The 21,749-nt window shown below is 39.8% G+C and overlaps 1 protein-coding gene, 1 long non-coding RNA gene and 1 pseudogene across 2 annotated transcripts in view; 1 reads left to right on the top strand and 2 right to left on the bottom strand.

Moving 5' to 3' along the window:
* The window catches only part of LOC139701596 (uncharacterized), a 31,574-nt gene extending 17,764 nt beyond the window's left edge, over window positions 1–13,810 (top strand). Inside the window, exons 3-4 of the long non-coding RNA XR_011704131.1 lie at window positions 12,977–13,204; window positions 13,587–13,810. This is a non-coding gene — a long non-coding RNA (uncharacterized lncRNA). The remainder of the gene's footprint in view (window positions 1–12,976; window positions 13,205–13,586) is intronic.
* The window catches only part of Reck (reversion inducing cysteine rich protein with kazal motifs), a 78,412-nt gene continuing 58,233 nt past the window's right edge, over window positions 1,571–21,749 (bottom strand). Inside the window, exons 12-21 of the mRNA XM_027930818.3 lie at window positions 21,308–21,444; window positions 18,704–18,844; window positions 16,176–16,364; window positions 13,679–13,801; window positions 11,425–11,596; window positions 7,866–8,058; window positions 5,932–6,142; window positions 5,188–5,261; window positions 4,112–4,267; window positions 1,571–3,175 (exon numbers count right to left, since the gene is read on the bottom strand). Of these exons, the coding sequence (XP_027786619.1) occupies window positions 2,951–3,175; window positions 4,112–4,267; window positions 5,188–5,261; window positions 5,932–6,142; window positions 7,866–8,058; window positions 11,425–11,596; window positions 13,679–13,801; window positions 16,176–16,364; window positions 18,704–18,844; window positions 21,308–21,444 (1,621 nt within the window). The 3' untranslated portion in view covers window positions 1,571–2,950. The remainder of the gene's footprint in view (window positions 3,176–4,111; window positions 4,268–5,187; window positions 5,262–5,931; window positions 6,143–7,865; window positions 8,059–11,424; window positions 11,597–13,678; window positions 13,802–16,175; window positions 16,365–18,703; window positions 18,845–21,307; window positions 21,445–21,749) is intronic.
* LOC139701595 (calmodulin-like) lies at window positions 16,675–18,690 on the bottom strand (annotated as a pseudogene).

The raw sequence follows: 21,749 nt of genomic DNA, 5'->3' as shown, positions 1-21,749 counted from the left end.
AACGGCATTTTGCCTTCCATACTTGCCCTTCTGAACCCTGCCTTGGTTTGGGCAGCAGTGTACACAGTTCTTGGACTAAGCCAGACGTGGCATGGCCATCCTATTCCCCTGGGCCAGGGACTGTTCTAGAGGTGGGAGTACAACTCAGTCCTGGCCACGGAGGTACAAGGAATAAACGTGGATGAATTTCTGAGAAATATTTTTCTTATATATAAAAGGCACAAGTGGCAAAGAGAAGTCACTGTGGCTCTTGTCTCCTTTCTTCTTGCTCAGAACACTGTGCTTAGAGTTCTGTGGACTTGGTTTTATTACCCGAGTTTGTAGAAGACTGAACTCACTTTCACGCAGTGACCTCACCCTCTGAATTGTCTTCCTTCTGCAGAACTCTTCTCCTGGGCCCCCAGGCCTTCCCTGTGCTAGCCCCTGGCACATTCACAGGGTACAGGTTCCCCAATGTCTCTCCCTATAGTTCCACTTCTCTCTCATGGATCTCAAGTCTTCTGCTGGAGAGCCATCCAGGAGGGGCTCCACCTGCTCTGGTGCTGGAAAGCCATTCATAGTCTGTCCCAGAGGCAGCCTGGTGTCCATGGCAGCCAGAAATTGAAGAACATTATCCCCCCGACCTGTCCTGGGCTTCTTTCTCCTATCACCATTTTTGGAGTTCTCATTCATGATTATGCTACCAGAAACTTTAGATCTTTCTCCCCCTTGAGATATCCCCACAAACCCCAAGGCCAAATCCCTTTGCAGCTCCCTAATTTTCTTTTCAGACCATGAAACTTCTACTGTTTTTCTAATAAAAAAATTTCCTCAGGTCTGGCCGTTGTCCCACCTGATGAGGAAGGACCTCTGTGGTAGACTGTGTTATCCAAAATACTCATTGCTCTTGCCCACAACACACACAGACACTAGGGGAAGATTTTACATCTCCATCCTTGGAATTCAGGAGCAGCCCTGTTCCTTTCTTTAACCAGTAAAATGTAGGCAGGAATGACAGTGTCACTTCTGAGTAGACTTCAGAGTCAGCTTGTGTTCTGTCTCTTTTCTCCCTTTTGTGAGAACACTGGAATGGGTCCTGGAGTGAAGAGAGGGTTGAGAAGAGCTGCAGCTGACCCACAGTGGACAAGTAGTGAGAACAGCACAGAAGCTTCTGTGGTTGTAAGCCATTAAGGTTTCTGGGGACTTAGCCTAAGTTGATTGATATTACCTCTCAGGTCCTCATCAGTAGACCCTGCATTCCCATATTACAGAGTCTTCTCTGTCTCAGAATGTGCCCTGGAGCTGACACATCAGGCCCAGGGAAGTGGGAAGTAGAACTACCTTGTCTGTTCCCAGGTCTCAGAAGGCCTGAGCTCTCTCTGTCCTGAGGCCTAAATCTGGGGTCTCTGGACCTGGCTCTGCTGCTATCTGGGCCATGCATGAGTCCATTTGTTCTAGCTGCGTTGCTGTCCAGGGACCCTTAGATTAGGATAATAACATGCCATGGCTTCTTATTCCAGAGTAAAGACACAGCTCACCCAAGGTGATCAATAGTTTCATTTTGAATGTACACATTACTTGGAAATACACATAATCATATAAAATTATTTTTATTAAAATAGAAAAGCTTTCTAGTATATTGCATTGAAGACATTTATACAGAAATGAGCAATTGCAACAAACATGCTACATCAACATTGAGATATTCTGAAAACTTTAAGTGCCCACTTTTCAACAACATTTTGGTATAATAAGCATGTCCCTATATGTTTCAGAGGGTACATATAATACTGAAAAAATACTTCATGTAAAAATCTAAGCTCAGGTGCATTCAAACAAGAAGTATTACATTGAATAGCTTATTTCAAACTGTGAAACACATTCAAAGAATCCAATTTCTGAGACAACATGCAAACATTTTAATACTCAGCTTGACATTTTTAAATATATAAACCACAATTCTTTATACTTCTATATATCAAAAAAGAAAGTCAGACAGAATATTTATCTACATTGTGCACATCACAAAAAGCAAATGTGTCTTCCTGAACGGAAAGTACTGGGTTAACACACATGATTGTCATTTTACAAATATGGCTATTCACCTTCTTCATAATAAAATAGAAAAATCATGTATTATTTACAAGAATTACTAATTATTTCACTTTTTGGCAATCATATAAGTAGCAGCAATTGGTTTAAAGATTGATGCTTAAAAACTCTAAATTTAATTCCATGAATACAGAAGAACATATATCTGGTTAATGTAAAAATTGCATGATGTGAGATGCTCTGATGAGATGTAAGTTATCTCTTTCACAAAAGTCAGGGGCACAAATTAGTGACTACTAATACTGTTACTTACAACATTTAATTATATGAGAGTCATTTGGTCAGCTTGCTTTTGCTTAGCACAATAGATGGGGTCCCGAATTAAATTTCTATAAATTAGCTTAAATCTATCTGATGATTTACATGATAATTTCAAAGCTCTATATTTCATACTAATAGCAGTGGTTCTTCACTGGACTTCCCAGCTTCTAGAATAGGTATTTGTAAACAAAAACATACACAATGGCAACCTTCATACTTAAAGGAACTCTGAAATGAAGTTTCTGAGATATGAGCCTGACAGTGAAGTAAATTCTCTTTCTAAAAAGTGAGCATCTTATTTACCAGTGATGTTAAATCTGCTTTAGAGTGGGGACCCATCTACTGAGCAAAATATAAGTCATGAGGCAGTGATCCACCAGAGAGAGCATTCTCTTTCATTAGTATTTGAAAGTATTTATAAAAACAATAAAAAAACCCTACTAATATTGGCAGATTAAAAAAAATACTGTGTGGTGAAAAGAGGTGACATGTGCTTTTACTTGGCCATTATTCAACTACCGACCAGCAGTCCTGAATGAATGTCTTTCACAAGGTAGGAAAGTTGGGTCAAGGAACCCTTTGCATCTTTTGTGGGCAGTCAGTGATGTTTCCAGGGCAAGTGCAAGGCAAGGCCCAGGCTGAGGAGGAGGAGGAGGAAGGAGTGGCAGGGAGACCTGGCCCTGATGCTGGCCGAGGGCAGGCTGTTGGAGACCTGCACCTGGGAGATGATGAGGGCAGAGAGAGGGACGTGGGATGCCAGAGTGGGGCTGTCAGAGTTGATAAGGGATTCGATCTTCTCTGCTTCCTTATTGCAGGCTTCAATCTGCAAGGGGAAAATAAAACCCTTTCAATATCAAACCACAGATTCTGTGCAAAGGTCCAGTCAGGCAAAGTCCATAATCTCCAAAGAAGTGTGACCTTCAAGGGTGTTTGCTTTCTTTCTGCCCTTCTTAGCCCAAGCAACATTTTGTTTTAGTCTTTATTTATTACATAAATATAAGAGCATGAATGGAAATCGGAAAAGAAATGATCCATAATGCCACTGCCCTAATTAAAAGATTGTTTTCATTTTTCCATGATGCTTTTCACTGACTTTCCAAATTATTCAATGTAGTCATGAGAATGCACTTTTAACTCTTCTTTAAATATGAGCTGAAAATAATTCAACTCAATGAGAATAATAATGATGATGGTTCACAATCTGCTGGCATTTGCCCCCATCATCGGAGCCCTCATTACTTTGATGCTAAAACTTGAGCTTATGTGAGTAAGGTTCCACATGCTTCTAGATTGTGAGGAAGAAAAACCAGGACCCATAAGACCAAATCTACATGGATCGTCCTCAACAGCAGAAGCGCATCCCTCAGGAGACTGGAGTCCATTTTGGCTTTGTCACTGCATGACCTGTGCCAGCCCCTTCCTCCCTGGGCTGCAGCTGCCTTGATGCAATGGGTGGACTGGAATCTATGATTTCACAGACTCTGTCCATCTTTGCACACTCTGAATCACTGTACCTTGACTTCTCCCCTCCCCTGTCTCCTTTGAATTGCACTACCACTTGTGTACTAGGCCTCAGCCACCTGGAAAACATTCAGTCATCAGAGACTGCCTTGTTTTTCTCCTTCCTGCCCTTCCAAACTCCTCAGACGCCTCCATTTCCTCACCCATGGTCCTTCCCTGATCCTGGTTTGTGCCTCCCCTCTCAAGTCCACCAAACTTGAAAGTGAAACGATGGCTGTACAATGTGTCTCAGCCCCACCTGCAAAGCTTTTGGATAATGATCGACAGGAATGATGAGGATCACAATTTCAGACTCGATGCTGAAGTATCCAAATACATCACACTGTGGGACAGACACGTGCATGCGGATTTTCTGAAGTATCTCCAGAACTGTTATTGGCTTTTTGTTTGTTACCTAGAAAGAGAAAACATTTCTATCTCCTGAAAATAAGAATTCCCTAACACTGCCTGGGTCACTTGCTTTAGCTGCCAGCTGAGGAGACTCTTTGACCAAGGAACCCCCAGGTGCCAGGCCCCAAAAAGACTCTGCTGAACAAATCTTCAGAGTCCATTACAATTGGGTTTTTGTGGCCAAGATAAATACTCACCAGAAGTGCTTTTTAAAAAAGTAACTGTTCTGAGTTAGAGTCTTCAGGCACATAAAGCCTTCCTGTAAAGATATTTTAACCAAAATGGGAAGAATTCTCTAGGTAGTAGCAAGTGTTGGCTACTACATTTCTGGAGCCGTCTCCACAAAAGGGAGCAAAAAGAGATGGCACACAAAACAGAAAGGGGCCAAACTATCCAGGGAAGGTGGTGGGTTCTGGAAAGTCCCTAGGAGGAAGGGGTGCTGGTGTGAAGGGAGGTGACCTTAAAATCATCTAGGTATCTTGACCTGGGTATTTTGAGCCCCTACCAAGGTCATTGTGCCAGTGGGGGACCTTTTCTAAGAAAGACTTAGTTGACCAATGTGCATGGTTGGGTGTGGAGGGAAGAGGCACAGGTTGGGAGGCAGCCAGTCTGGGCATAAACCCTCATTCCAGTAATTATTAGCTGAACAACCCTAGGAAAGTCTCTCTCTCTCTCTTTTTTTATTTTAATATTTATTTTTTAGTTTTCGGCAGACATAACATCTTTGTTTGTATGTGGTGCTGAGGATCGAACCCAGGCCGCACGTATGCCAGGCGAGCGTGCTACCACTTGAGCCACATCCCCAGCCTGGAAAGTCTCTTTTTTGAGGATAGTTTCTTCATCTATAAATGGGGACAATAAATTCTATTCTTGAGAGATTTAGCAATAAGTTTGCAATAGTACCTGATACCTAAAGTAATTTACCTTAGCAATAGTGTCCAGTTTTTCTTTGTCAAATAAAACTCTTAACATTCCAGCACATAATGGGCAACAAGCGCCTGTAATAGAAACCATTTTGCATGAATTCAGAATTAAAATTTCAAATTAAAAAAAAAATGGTTCGTGAAGTGACCAACACTTCATTCTGGGCTCCAGCTATGCTTCCTGATGACTGCTGTGTTTCCCAACCAACTTGAGGTCTTATAACTTGTTTAAAAAAATTGACTGCTTACAATAGTCTGTATGAAACCAGACTTTTCTGATTATATGCAATTAAACCAATTAAATCAGATACTAAGGTCCATCTAAGACAATAACTCTCTTCTGATTTCTCAATTTCAAATGTCTGTGTACATCAAAACTGCTTTGATTATTCCTCTCTTAATTGTTCACTAACTTTATGATAAGTAAACACTATGCATTTAAACTAGTAACCCTAATTTTATAACAAAATACAACAGATGTTTGTGTTTTGGTGTTTGGTATAAGATTTCACTTGAGAAAAGCTGCCTATTATTTTGAAATCACTGGACCAGATAGATGATCTCTAAGGTAACACATAACTTTTAAGGTTAACCCAGTGTGATGTGTCTAAAAAGCCTATGAGTTTCTTCCTAATTTTTGAAAAAATTTAATCAGTCAAATATCTTCTCAGTGGCTCACTCTCTAGAGGCAGATAAGTAAGTTTTCTCAATTGTACCCTGCCCACCCCAAACGTTGCCAGCCTACCGGGTGGGATGATGGGTTTGCACCCAGTTGCAGAGAGCGAAGGACACTTCACTGCAGCACACTCGGCGACAGAACTATACTCTGAGAGGACCCCAACAGCCTGGCAGGGCCCATGGTAATCCACTGCCACACGATCTGAGTAGGCAGCACACATGCTGCTATAGGTCTCACCGTTGTGCCCACAGATTGGCTCTGTGGCTCTGCAGAAGGGCTGAGGGCAAACGAATCACATTTAGCCTGGAAATCTATGGTGCACTTTTTCTAACCAAGAGTACCAAGTCTATTTTCAGGGAGGAAGAGACATAGATGTAAATTGCAAGGGCTCTCTTAAACTCTTGAGATGGGCTAAGTGGGGGTGGGGAAGCAATAAGGTTGTCTGAAGATGAACTGAAAAGATTGTTTTTCTTAGCCTCTCTGTTGTGTGCTCATTCCATGTGAACTGATTGAAGACAGAAATATCCACCTCTACTACCTCCTCCCCTCTGCCCAGACTTTTCTTACTATTCAGGAAGATGTTTGAAGAAAATAAGATCAGTCATGGAAATGCAGAGGCTTCATTATTCATGCTGAGTATGAAGAAGGAGAGGAGTGGAGAGATCAGTGGGGCAGACAGAATTTGGACCCATCAATTAGGTTAGGAATATATCACAAAAGTAAATCATAGCCAAGAAGAGGGAACAAATAGAAAGAGAAGATTAGGAATTAAGAGTAGAGGCTTTCAAGGGCTGGGCATATAGCTCAGTTGATAGAGTGCTTGCCTCGCATGCACAAGGCCCTGGGTTCAATCCCCAGCACCACAAAAAAAAAAAAAAAAAAAAAAAAGAGTAGGTGCTTTTGAGCTGGGTAGGGTTGTGCATGCCTGTAATCCCAGCAGCTGGGGAGGCTGAAGTAGGAGGATCTTGAGTTCAAAGCCAGCCTCAGCAAAAGCCAGGCACTAAGCAATTCAGTGAAACCCTGTCTCTAAAATAAAAAATACAAAAAATGCCTTGGGATGTGGCTCAGTGGTCAAGTGCTCCTGAGTTCAATACCTAGTACTCCCCCCAGCACCCGCCCCATCACCCCCCCAAAAAAAGAGTTATACTGTTGATACTAATGGAGCACAAGCTTTGATAGAAAACCAACCTAGTAGACAAGGTGAAGGAACTTTTCTAATGATGAGGACCAGGGACTAAGAAGCAATCATGCCGGGTGTTACTGGGTAGTGGGTAGGGCATTCTGGGCCCCAAGATGAGAATCTCCAGAAGGTGGGTCAGCATAAAAACAGTGGTGCATGTGAGAAACCTCAATGTGCTTGCCTAGGGGTTATTTATTTAAGATGAATGCAGACTCCACAGCTCTAGCAGATTGAGAGATAAGCTAATGTACAATGTTGTAGTGAAATTTTCAATAACTTTTCAGTACCACAGGAGATAGGACTATGGTGGGAACTGTGGGAAATTCTTTTTTTTTTAATTATTTTTTTAGTTGAAGATGGACACAATACCTTTATTTTATTTATTTATTTTTATGTGGTGCTGAGGATCGAACCCAGTGCTCATACTTTTGAGGCAAGCCTTCTGCCACTGAGCCACAATCCCAGCCCAGGAAAGCTCTTTTGTTTGTTGTTTTAACTCATACTCCTCCAGATTTGTTTTCTATTGGGTGAACCACAGAACTATGGAAGTGAAAATGATGGCGACCATGCTGGGGTGTGAAACTTGAAACTCTTTTCCTAGGAGCAGGCTGCAAGAAGCCATGCTCTGTGTTTGCTTATACATTAGCCAGCCTTCCAGAATTATAAGAAAGAGCTGGTCTTTTTTAGTGGAGGACTGGGTTCTCTAGTTTTAACAGTATTCACAGAAGACCCTCAGGTGGTCTTACTGCTGACTCATCTGTCAAAGATCATAAACCAATTCTATGTCCAGTGCACTTCGGTTTATCAGCCAAACAATTACCTGGCATGGGCCTCTGTAAGACAGGCTTTTTCCTCTTTGGTATAAAATGCAAAGATTATTGTGTTCCATGTGGTCTGTGTCACAAACAGGATCACGGACTTGGTCACAGGCGAGCTGTCTTGGCACACACTCATATTGACTACATCCAAATTTATCAAAAGTTGTCAGGCAGACTTGTGGTTTGGATACGCATCTGAAAAACAAGAATGTAACACCATGAGCCAGATGTAGTGGGGGATTGTGGTGGGCCAGAAAAACCCTGGACGAAGCATAGGGAGCTGAGGAGAAAGTAAGAGATAAATCAAAACAGCTCCGTCCCCCAAGGAGCTTATGTAGAGCGTGACTGTCAAGCAAGCAGAGAAAGTAGGCTATGAAGTAGAAAATGACACATGAGCCAAGCACAATGGCACACACCTATAATCCCAGCTGCTTGGGAATCTGAGGCAGGAGGATCGCAAGTTCAAAGCCAGGCTCAGCAACTTAGTGAGGCCCTTAGCAGCTAAGCAAGACCTTGTCTCAGAATAAAAAATAAAAACAGGGCTGGGATGTAGCTCAGTGGTTAAGCACCTCTGGGTTCAATAGTACCAAAAAAGAAAAGAAAGGAAATGACACATGAACTTCTCCTGGGAATGAGACACTGAGTGGGGAGCACAGGGAAAGCATCAGGGAGGGGGTGTTCTAGATGGAACCAGGCAGGTAAGGAAGGTCACGCCCAGGCTGAGGGAGCAGCCATGAACACAAGGGTGACACTTGAGGATGGAGTGCTGGGGAAATGGCAGATGACCCCCAGGGCAGGAGCCAAGGATGTAAGCATGGGACAGAAGTGCTGTGATATGAGGCCAGCAGGTGGACTGCAGTCTGACACTGGAGGCCTCACAGTCAATAACAAATAATGGGTGCTTTGTCAGCTTGGCTAACGTGAGTCTGTCTTACAGAAAGGCTTCACTCTGTCCTAAAAAATTCAGGTCTGTGCCTATAAGACTAAGTGCTTGAAGCTGGTTAGTTGCAACCAGTGAGAGAATGCCACCAAAGCAGGTCCTTTCTGGCCAGGGCGTTTCATTCTCATTCCTGACTCCTTAAGAGGGGTTAGGATGATAGCTTATTCTTCTCTAGACTTTTTCTGCTTTCCCAATTTTTGTAAGGGGTATACATGATTTTTTTTTATATGACAATAAGACCCATGAAAACGGATATTTGAAATAATAAGATATGCAAATATTAGTAAAATAAAAGGAGGGGAACATAGTAGCAAGTGTTATTTTATCTCGAAGGAGATTTTTTACAGAAATTACCATCACCACCATATTCGGTTGTCTTTTGAAATGGTTTTATGGAAATTTAAGATTAAATTTTTTTTTTTTTTTTTGTACTGGGGATTTATCCCAGGGATGTTTTACCACTGAGTTACATTACTAGTCCTTTTTAGTTTTTATTATTTTTATTTTTTGGTGCCAGAGATTGAATCCAGGTGTGCTAAACCATTAAGCCACATTCCCAACCCTTCTTATATTTTGAGACAGGATCATGCTAAACTGCTGAGGTGGACTATCCTCCTGCCTCAGCCTCCCGAGCCACTGGGATTTCCGGCATGCACCACTGTGCCTAGCCTTTTTATTGTTTATTTGGAGACAGGGTTTCACTAAGTTGTTGAGGGCCTCAATAAGTTGCTGAGGCTGCCCTCAAACGTGTGATCCTCCTGTTTCAACCTCCTGAATTGTTGGGATTACAGGTGTGCATCACTGTGCCTGGCTAAGAGGTTTGAAAAGGAAAAATGGAAGATAATATTTATGTTAATATCCATTAACATGGAAGGCATGATAGCTAAGAGAATTAGGAGACATTTGGTAATGTGGGTAGGAGAAACTTGAATACTTTGAGTATATAAAAACAAGAGGGGGCTGGGGTTGTGGCTCAGTGGTAGAGCACTTGCCTAGCATGTGTGAGCCACTGGGTTGAAATCTCAGCACCATATATAAATAAGTAAAATAAAGGTCCACTGACAACTAAAAAAATAAAAATAAAAATAAATTCACTAAAGAAAATCAACAACAAAAACAAAAAACACAAGAGGATCATAGGAATAGGCTGAGAATCTGGGGAACAAATGAAAGTAAAATGATCAGGTTGAGGATGGCCTGTCTTGGTTGTTGTTTTGTCCTAATTTTTAGAAATAAATGCCAGCTGCCTTAGTAGATACTTTACAAGTGAGTATAATCTTTTGTTTTCTAAATATTTTGTTTTGAACGGAAAACACAAGTCCACAATAAATCTGAAAAATACAAAATGACACATAGTGAAAAATGAGTCTTCCTCTTATTCTTGTGACCCAGCCATCTAGATCCTTTTCCCAGAGGCAACCACTCTGAGCCATTTCTTATGTATTCTTTGAGAGACATTTTATGGAAGTATGAGCATTTACATTTGCTAATCCAAAGGACATAAAACCAGGTTTGGGCTAAGCTGCTCTCCAGAGAAGATGTGGCAGTTCTCTCCCAACCCCATCTTGTGTGAGAGGATTTGTTTCTATACATGTTATCAAACTTTTTGTCTTTGCCAATCTGACAGATGGAAAATGTAAAATTTAATTTACATTTTTCTTAATATGAGAAGCACTAATAAGCATTAATAGATAGGCCAGATGTTCTTCAAATTCATTTAATTTTCTTCTAGGGCATAAATCTAGATTACATTTCCCAGTTGTCTCTGAGAAGTTGGCTTTGTTCAAGTGAGAGTTCTAGATAATGGAACATGGCTGGAATAGTGATGAGGTCACTTTTAGACCTGTACCAAAAAATCCTCACTCTTTCCATACTACACCAGGTTTCCAGGATGAAGAAATATTTGCTTATTTTCCACAAAATCTTTCATGAGGAAAGAACTGTGGCACCAGTATGTGGACTGTTCAGGTCTCGGAAGGAAACAATTTACAAGTCACTCAGACACTTGCCCTGGTGGCCACCACATGCAGAAATCTATCAAGGCCAGGTTTACTGAATTCTGAGCTCAGTGAGGAGACTGTAGAGAAGGGAGCCCCAAACCAAATAATTTCAAATAATACTAAGTTTCTGAGACTTCTTATGTCCAAACCCTAAAAGGAGGCATATAAATAGAACAAAGTCTCCCTTGATGATCAGGCATAAATAGCTGGTAACAAAAGTATATCCATTTCTCTTGTTTCCTCAGCTTCTCTCCTCATCTTACTCTTTCTGTTTCAGTCTTAGAATTGCTAAAGCTCCCAGCAGACCCCACAATACCTCCTCATCTCCAATAATCACAACTCCTGCTCCTGTTGTTGCCTGCCTTCACCCACACCAGCTTTCCTCTCCTATAAACTGGCCTGCATTTTTCTGTTCATTTTCATAGATTCAGCTGAGCAACATATAATCCAGAGGCTTTCCCAGATTCTGGGTTCCAATCACACTGCCAACTAGCTGTACTCTCTTTCCCTCCACACTTCACACTCTTTGGGTCAGAGATCCACTTTTTCACTTTTATATTTCACCGATGCTTTGTAAGTGCTGGTCTTTGGTTAAAAAAAATAAATGGCCATTTGACTTACCTTTGGTTTTTTGGGCAGGGGTTAGAATTACATGGGTCTTTTGAGATGCACGATCCAAACTCAAACTGATGGTCCTGGAGACCCACACAGCGAGCAATGCAGGCACTGGGGTAAGTGCGTCCATTCTGCCCACACACAGGGACAAACTGATCTGCACAGTTACAGGGCAGACCTGAGGGAGGAAACAGTCTTAAAAATATGTATGTGTTTTCTCTCCTTCCCCTCATCTGTCCTTGTGAAGGCAAGCCATTAACAATCATGTGGAGGACTCATGTTAAAACAAAATTATAAATTAAATCAGAAAAAAAAAGCAAAACAAAAAAACAGAACTTCCCTGCAATCACTGACAGGGTTTTAAAGATAGTAAGGCTCTGAAAGAGTACAGGTAGGAAGAATAAAGTATGGATCTCCTGATCTGGCATATAAAATTTGGAATTAGGATGCTTAGTCTGGCTTGGGGGATTTCTTGAATATTAAAGGGTAATTCCAAAAATAAGACAGAGAGGGCTGTCAGCTTTACCTGTATGTTCCTTTCACTTGTCTCCTTGGGAAGGAGGAAGAAAAGAAGGTAACTCGGGAAATTATTGTAATTTTGAGACATCATTCTGCTGTTCACTTCTGAGTCATGCTTGGATTGGGTCACTGAGTCACAAGAAATGTGATAGAGTTTGGGGCCAACAGAATTCCCTGCTAGCTAAAGAGTCATTGGCATATGCTGGGGGATGTGGCTCAGCAATACAGTGCTTATCTGGCATGTGTGAGACCCTGGGTTGATTCCCAGTACTGCCAAAAAAAAAAAAAAAAAAAAAGTAATTGGCTTAATTTATCCCAGGATAGTAGGGGCCACACACTATAAGAGAATAAAGGTCTTATTAGCTATAAAGTTAATTTGAGAAAGAAATTTAGATGTTAAAAATAAATGCATGTAGGGCTGGGGATATAGCTCAGTTGGTTGAGTGCCTACCTTGCATGCACAAGGCCCTGGTTCAATTCCCAGCACCACACAGACATGTGAGCACACACACACGCACACACACACACTCTCTCACACACACACACACACACAAAATGCATGGGGGGGGGCTGGGGTTGTGGCTCAGTGGTAGAGTGCTGCCTAGTGTGGGTGAGGCATTGGGTTTGATCCTCAGCACCACATAAAAAGAAATAAATAAAAGTAAAGGTATTGTGTGCACCTACAAATTAAAAAAATAAATGCATACATGAATCAATGAATAAATAAAAAGTCATACTTGAAAATATTTAGTTCACTTTTTAATCCTCATTCCTGTATGGTTTCTCTAAGCAGAATGAATTGTCTCATCAGAGCAGAGCAGAGCAGACACAAGATAAGAGTAAAAGGCAATGAAAATAATAATACAGCAGTGAAGGCTGGTACTCATCAGGGTGAAGAGAGGATGGGGTGGACTCAGTTCTACTTCTAATTCCCCATCATTCTGCTGTTCACTTCTTAGCTCTGGTCTCCTTTTTATTTCTGACGGGCTGGAGGCACAGATCCTAACTCTGTTTTCCCTCTACCTATTCTCATCTCCAGGAAAAGAAGAATCAAGTTGCCACTGCAGTGGCATAAAATGGTGATAAGGGCCACTAATAGTACCTCTGTACTTAGAACTGAAGGTATTTCAGATCTGGAAGAAAGCAGATCCCAAGAGACATCAGTGGATTGTGGTGCTGCTATTGGTAACTGCAACATAAGAGGAGAAAAACCTTCCGCCTTACCAGGCTTTGCAACTACTGGAGCTGGTATGAACATACAACGAAGGCAAGTAGTATTATTCTAGGATGTTATTATTGTTGGGAGCCTAAATGAACTAGTAAACTAAGGAAGGTTAAAAATGAAAGTGGTGAGAAACAAACTTAGAAAATACATGGACACTTCAGTCATGGTAGGATCTAGAATCTGTGCCTCCAGACATGGTAGGAGTAAATGGAGTATTTTACCAGCTAGAAAAAGTTCCATTTAACTGAAAACACCTCATTCATTGGCCCTGTTCTTTTTGACTCCTGGAATCCCAGAATTTTAGTGGTAGAAGGACCCTAAGAAATCATTTAATTTAATGCCTTCAATTCATACAAACTAAAACTGAGACCCAGAGGGAAAGTGTCTTACCTTCAGGTTCTATATTGATTTTATTCCTTTGCAGTTAAAGCAAGACCAGAGAGGCTGCCTTGAAGGGAAAATGGGTGCAAAGGAATGATGGTTTCCTGAGGGTGCCATCTAAGTGCCCACAGTTACCTGTGAAGGTGCGACGGTCATCTTCTGAACTGTGCTCACTGAGGCAAAGGCGGGTGGAACACACCAAATTACCAGCAAAACAAGAACAGACATTGCAGTCGATATTAAAGGTTGTTCCGTGACCTGAGAGAAAGAAAACATCAAACTATATTACATATTAAGAAATAGGGCACAAATTAAAATTTTAAGAGTTCAAAAAAATTTAAATGGGAATTCTTGAAAGATGACTTTCAAATATACAAACTAAGGACTTAAATCTGAGATGTTTATATTTTCATATTTACCTCCTACCATATTCTTTCAAGCCCTATTTTGCTGGTCCCACCTTGCTCCTCCCTATTTCCTTTTCCTCCCTATTTTCTGAGAATGTTTTTGGCTGCCCCTCTGCCTGATTGCTCTTCTCTTCCTTTGGAACTTCATTCATCTCTCCAAAGTCAGATCTGATGTCATCTTTAGATTGAAGATCCTCTTGATGCCCTGAAAGAACTGATTAACTCCTGGAAGAGCAATGCAACTTTCCATGACTCAAATTCTCTTCCATCTTACCATATAAAATAAGCAGGATCTCACCCTCAGACTAGTTTAAGCTCCACAAGGCACTAGTATTTTCTTTTGTACAGAACAGGCACTTAATCAGTGAATGTTTATAGAAGGAATAAACTCATTTGTTTCCAGATACCTCCTAGAATACAAGGTATCTACCTTCACATTTTAGCCAAATAGAATATGGACTAAAAAACAAATACCTGATTTGTTCTAGAATTGAAAATTTTGAGCTCTTTTTAGCTAAGATCATTCTTCTTTCCAAAAATATTTCACACAGAAGAGTAAATCAAAAGCATATAAAAGCTGAACTACTCTGAAGAATAGGAGTAGGGGTGGGATAGCAAAGTGAGCAGGTGGGAAGGGAACATATTTTAAAAGTAGGATTTCTTTACTATTTTTTTTCTTTTTTTTGCAGTATTTCAGATTAAACCCAGGGCCTTGAGCACACTAGGCAAGCGCTCTACCACTAAGCTATACCCCCTGCCCCTTTTCTATGGTTTTTCAAGTTATATATTGACAGGAAGTTGTTAAGGCTGTAAGTAAAAAATAGTTAAGGGATCAGTGGGAAAACAAGATCTTAAGATTTTTAGGGAAGGTGATCAAAAGGTGGGACTTGTTTTTTTGCTTGATTATTTGGTACTGAGTATTTAACCCAGGGGTGTTTAACCACAGAGTCATATCCCCAGCCCTTTTTTATTAATTATTTTTGAGAAAGGGTCTTGTTAAGGTGCTACGGGCTTTGCAAAGTTGCTGAGGATGGCCTGAACTTGCAATCCTTCTGCCTCAGTCTCCCAAGTAGCTGGGATTATAGGCATGTACTACCATTCTTTGCAGAATGGTACATTTTAATGTGTTTTGTTCCAAACCCCTAATCAACATTGTTTTGCCTCCCCATTTTTTTTCCCCATAATGTCAGAATGAGAGTTTCACTTAAGGTGAAGTGGGGATGAAGTCGGGGAATGGATGAGGAAGAGGAAGGAGGGTACCTGTGTCCTGGCCTGTGAAGGGCGAGTCCTTTGCAATCAAATAAACATAAAGCTGAATTCTGTTTTGTTCACTTACTAGCTGAGACACTCTTTGAGCACTGATTTCCTTATCTATGAAGTAGGGATAATAATAATTCCTAGAAGAGGATTAAGATAGTATAAGGCAAGACTTAGCATCAAGTCTTAGCATCAGCTAGGTATAATGGCCAATGCCTGTAATCCCAGAGGCTCGGGAGGCTAAGGAGGAGGATTGTGAGTTCAAAGACAGTCTCAGTGATTTAGCAAGGCTCTAAGCAACTTGGAAAGACCCCATCTCTAAATAAAATATAAGAAAGGGCTGGGGGATGTACTAGTTAAGTACCCCTGGGTTCAATCTCCGGTACCAAAAAAAAAAAAAAAAAAAAAAGACAACATCATGCTTATAATTTGTAGTATGATTATACTTCAATCAAGTATTAATTATTATTAGCCATCACTCTTTGTGTATGTGTGTGTGTGTGTGTGTGTGTGTGTGTGTGTATGTGTGTCCGCATGAGTGCGCGTATGGTACAGGTGACTGAACCCAGGACCTCATGCACCCTAAGCAAGTTCTCTACCACTAAGCTACATTAGTCCTTTCCTGAAGGGGCTTCTAAGAGGCTTCCTTAGAAGTTTTAGGGCTCCATATTATTTAAAAAATACTGCCCTGTAGTATCAGATGTGTAGATGTGACTCTCTGGTGAGAATCCATTCAACATTCTTCCTATAAAGATATCTAAAGATGGGCTGGAGTTGTGGCTCAGTGGTAAAGCGCTTGCCTCTCACGCACAAGGCTGTGGGTTCAATCCTCAGCACCACATAAAAATGAATAAATAAGTAAAGATATTGTGTTCATCTACAACTAAAAAATATACTAAAATTAAAAAAAAGATATCTAAAGACAACTAATCTCATATTAAAAACAACAAATATCATTCAAGACTCACTTTTTCTTTTTCCTCCAACAATACAAGATTTCTGCAGATCAATACAATGCATCTCCATGCAGTTTTCTAAGAGTCCACTCTGTCCACATGAACAGATTTTATAACATCCAACTTCCCCTGCAGATGATGGCACCTGGATTAGTGTCCCTTGACGGACAATAAAATCAGAAGCTTCTCCCAATTTGCAACCTGTTAAAAAAAAATGGTAATGGTAATGTTCTATGATGTTGTTTTATGACTTTTATGACATTAGATACACTTGACAGAAATCTTAAAGGTTCTGTGTAGCTATTAAAGATTATGTAGGTCTGGGATGTAATTTAGGGGTATAGTATGTGTTTACTTTTATAGATAAGTTACACAGAAAAGTAAAAATGGTACAGCCAATATGGAAAGCAGTATGGAGACTCCTTGGAAAACTTGAAATGGAACCACAATTTGACCCAGCTATCCCACTCCTCGGTCTATACTCCAAGGATAGGACTTAAAAACAGCATACTACAGAGACACAGCCACATCAATGTTTATTGCAGCACAATTCACAATAGCTAAACAGTGGAACCAACCTATATGCCTGCCAGTAGATAAATGGAATAAGAAATTGTGGTATATATATACAATGGAATATTACTCAGCAATAAAAAAGAATAAAATCATGATATTTGTAGATAAATGGATGGAGCTGGAGAATACAATGCTAAGTGAAGTTAGGAATCCCCCAAAATCAAATGCCAAATGTTTTCTCTGATATAAGGAAGCTGATTCATAGTGGGGTTGGGAGGGGAAGCATGGAAGGAATAGATGAACTCTAGATGGGGCAAAGGAAAAAAAGGGGAAGGGAGGGGGCAAGGGGTGTAAAAAAGATGGTGGAATGAGATGGACATCATTACCCTAAGTACATACATGAAGATATCATTATGAATGGACATCATATATGAATGGACATCATTACCCTAAGTACATATATGAAGACATGAATATACTTTGTATACAACCAGAGATATGAAAAAATATGCTCTTATATGTGTAATATGAATTGTAATACATTCTGCTGTCATATATAACAAATTGGAATAAAAAAGAGAAAAGTCAAATGAACAATTTTGTACAAGAAATTTAACACATTCTGTAAAGTCTTGACTTTGCTGACATTTTACAAACTCTTCCTACTTTACTTGACCATTACCATCAATATCTGCTTCCCTGATCATTTCAACAGCCTCTTCATCTGTTAACTTCTCTCCAGTTTGTCATCACATGGCGAGGCTTTGTTGCACTAATATAGCCATTGCTATCCTTAGCAAACACACGAAATGCTGCTTTAATTTCTTTTTCACTGCCTGTGTCTTTCATTTTCTTGCTATCATTGTCAGAAATTCAGAAGTCAATCGTGCCATTACCATCAGCATCCACTTCATTAATCATGTCTTATTATTCTGTTTCTTTAGGATTCTGCCCAAGAGACCTCATTGTATTTCCCAATTCTTTTGTTGTTATAATTCCATCACTATCCTTGTCAATTAGTGAAAAAGTTTCTTTGAATTCTTCAAACTGCTCTTCAGTCAGTCGGTCAGCCATACTGTGATTGCTACAGGTTTCTGAGACATGAACACAACCACTTGGCTCACTCGCTCTACTCAGACTAATCAAAAGGAACACTTCTACAATTTTTTCAAGACAGGGAGGGTCTTGCTAAATTGCTGAGGTTGGCCTTAAATTTGCAATCCTTCTGCCTCAGCCTCCCAATAAGGTTAATCATATATATCTTTATTTAACTAATTTATTTTTATGTGGTGCTGAGGATCTAACCCAGGGCCTTGTACTTGCTAGGTGAGCGCTCTACTGCTGAGCCACAACCCCAGCCCCAAGGTTAACCTTTATGATGATAATTATTACATCCTATTGAATATGATATTTTTCCACCTACTAAAGAAAGAAAAGAAAAAACATGAACATTTGTCAAACATTACAACATGGAAGAGAAAGTACAAAGAGCTAACCCAAACTTCTCTTTTGTAGTCAAGAACCTTATAATTCGTTATGAGATGAAGTTTTCAATTGATACTATTAGTTCACAATATAAATGATAACCAAAAGTTTACATGTGTTGTCTCTCTCTCTCTTTTTTTTTTTTTTTGCTTATACAGAAAATACACGTTTACTGGGAAAACTAAACATTATAGAAAAACATAACTTAAAAAATAAAATGTCCCTTGTAGCCTTCCAAAGACAACCCCTATAAATACCAGAAAACCCCCAAAGAAACACTAGAGCTGGGTATTTTGAGCCCCTACCAAGCTCATTGTGCCAGTGGGGGACCTTTTCTAAGAAAGACTTAGTTGACCAATGTGCATGGTTGGGTGTGGAGGGAAGAGGCACAGGTTGGGAGGCAGCCAATCTGGGCATAAACCCTCATTCCAGTAATTATTAGCTGAACAACCCTAGGAAAGTCTCTCTCTCTCTTTTTTTTTTTATATTTATTTTTTAGTTTCATGCTCATCCCACACCCACTCCTACCTACCTCTTACCTTGAACACAAGAATATGGAAGACAGGGATCTCCAGATGGACACCCTTTTCTGTTCACTTCACAGAGCTCATTGGCTGGACAAGGATTTGGGTTACAGGGATGAGTCACTTCTTCTATGATGTTACCTAAAGTACTTGGCCCTAAAAAAACCAAAACCAAAACCAAAACCAAAAACCCCCAAAACAGATCAGTTTAACCAACTTGAAAGAATAACAGAAGTCTGTAAATTATCTGAGTTAATTATGGCTAAAATAAATAAAGAGCTCATGGGCTTAAAGCAAGGCTGGATTCTAATAAGCTATTAAAATAGATTTTCTCATCATTTATGAATTTAGCATAAAGATACATATATTCACTTACGTGTTTGTTTATTGGGTACCTACAATATACTAGGCAAGATTCTGGGCACTAAAGATATAGTGATGAACAAATAGACAAGTCTCTGACATACAGTTTATATCTGGTAGATAAAATATACTTTATTTATTTTTGTGGTGCTTGGGATACAATGTATGCTAGGCAAGTACTCTACTACAGAGTTACATCCAGTCAATAAACATATTGTGTAAATAAAAGATAAACTCAGAAAATAATAAGTAGTAAGTAATGTTAGGGCTACAAAGTGATAAGTATATTTTGTAAAAGGTGGCAAAATAGGTGCTCATGTTTATTTGTTTATTTATTTTGGTACTAGGGATTGAACTGAGAGGTGCTTTATCACTAACCTACATTCTCAGTTCTTCTTAATGTTTAGTTTGAGATAGGTCTTGCTAAATTGCCCTGCCTGGAGATTCTCCTGCTCAGCCTCTTGAGGTGCTTCTGTTTAAGAGGAATAATTTAGCATGTTTTATCATAAATAGCCATCTACTATGGTAATATGAGTCCCATACCATGATTATATTTAACTTCTGAAATAATTAGCAAGGAAGAGTCTCATTTAAGATAAACTGTGATATCTGAAATTTTTAAAAAAAGCATTTCTTTAATTTTTCTCCCACTGAAATAGTTTCTACTATTGCTGAAATAGTCTAGGATTGTGAATATATTAGATTTGCTAACTTAGCCAGGTGTGGTGGCGCACGCCTATAATCCCAGTGGCTTGGGAGGCTGAGGCAGGAGGATCATGAGTTCAAAGCCAGGCTAAGCAAAAACAAGGCACTCAGCAACATAGTGACACCCTGACTTTAAATAAAATACAAAATAGGGCTGGGGATGTGGCTCAGTGGCTGATGCCCCTGAGTTCAATCATCAGTACCAAAAAAAAAAAAAAAAAAAAAAAAAGAAAGAAAGAAAAAGAAAAAAGATTTGCTTACTTAATTTTAGATTAGATTCAGACCCCAAGACTTATAGAGGTACAAGGGCTCTTGGAGTTCATTTCATCTAGTCCAGCCATTCCATTCTATACATAAGGAATTAGGCTTGAAGAAGTGATCTGCTCAGACCAAGAGAGGCCTACATTCTTGTTTAATGCATTTTTTTCCCTTGGCTATAATGGTCATAAAGATTAAAGGATATAGTTTGTGGTCTTAATAAAATGTGACAATTACTGCTAACTACAAATTCAGCATCCATTTGTCTCTCCTTTTTACTAAAAGATCTCCAATTTTACTTAGGGTAGCAATAGGCCAAGAGCTAAAAAGATAATCTTTCCCCATTTTCCATACAATAGGGGTGGCCAAAGAGAAGTTGTTTGCTCTCCCTCTTCTCTGGAACTAGAGTGTAGTGGCTAGGATTCCAATAGCCATGTTGTGATAATAAATTACATGAAATAACCTTGATGACTGAAGCCAAGTACTACAGTTAGTAGAGAAAGATAAAAGAAGCCTGGATTCCTGATGATGGAGCCACCCAAACAGTCCCAGAATATTGTTTTTGAGTTTTCTTTTACTTCTATCTATTCTGTTATTTGCAGTTGAATTTAATCCTATCTGACACGGGAAAAGAAACCAAGTAGGTGCTTCGCTGTGTTCCAGCCAACTCACAGCCCTGATGCCCCCTGGTGGCAGCCTAAACAATTCCCTTTTCCTAACTACTGAGTGTGTAGGATTTCTGTTCTACTGGTTATTCCCTGGCCTCCAACACATCTTCACACTGTTGCCAACAAGCTCAGCTCAGAATTCTTCAATGAGATACCAATTTACTTGGCAGGAGTATTTGGCAGAGAGAAGTTGAAACAGTGAGATACGTGCCATTTTCCTATACAAATCTGACTATCATTCTTTATTGTGTGGGTGGCTGGCTGAGATACACTGATATTCTGATGACAAAAAGCTTAATACTCTCTAGGGGAAATTCTACTTTCTGCACATCACAGTGGAAGGAGATAATAATGATATCAGAGAAGGCTAGCCCCCGATTCACAGCTTAGAATTTCTGATGAATAGCAATTCATACTTGCTTAGATTGATATAACATCACTTCTTACAAAACTTAAGATGACAATGCTTTCCTGGGTTAAAAAGGCGAAGCAACTAAGAGTCTGTAATTGAGATAGTATCATTTAAACACATGTTCTCAATAGATAAATGCTCATCTAAAATAGCAAGGACAGAGATCAAGAGAGAAGTAGTTGAAATCTAAAAATAAACAAAAACAGTACTTACTGAGGTACGTATCTAAAGGTATACAATTCTCCAGGTCATCTGTAGGTGACAGAAGCTCACAAATACTTTCAGCTGTGTGGTCTTCAGGGAATTTGTTCTGATCTCCACATTTTTTGAGAATCTCCACACAATCAGATCTTGAAAAGAAAAATACATCCAAATTTAGGAATCTGAGGCTCAAAGAAGGGATCTGCTCAAACTCACAGAAGCCTACATTCTAGTTTAATGTGTGGGTTTTTTTTCTTTTTTCTTTTTTGATACACTGGTCACAAAATTTAAGGGATATAGTTTGTTGGCTTGACAGAATGATAATTACTACCAACAAGGAACCTCAAATTGTCTGGTCAAAATTACTTCCTTTTCTAAAATTTTCCAGAAAGTGAGTTTTTATTACTTGACAATGTTTCCAAATTGGTTAGGGGTGAATATGCAAAAAAGAGGA

This window comes from Marmota flaviventris, chromosome 13 (genome assembly GCF_047511675.1).
Source record: "Marmota flaviventris isolate mMarFla1 chromosome 13, mMarFla1.hap1, whole genome shotgun sequence".
Lineage (NCBI taxonomy): Eukaryota > Metazoa > Chordata > Mammalia > Rodentia > Sciuridae > Marmota > Marmota flaviventris.
The sequence above is the reverse complement of the archived record's forward strand: the minus strand, read 5'-3'. Positions and strand labels throughout refer to the sequence as shown.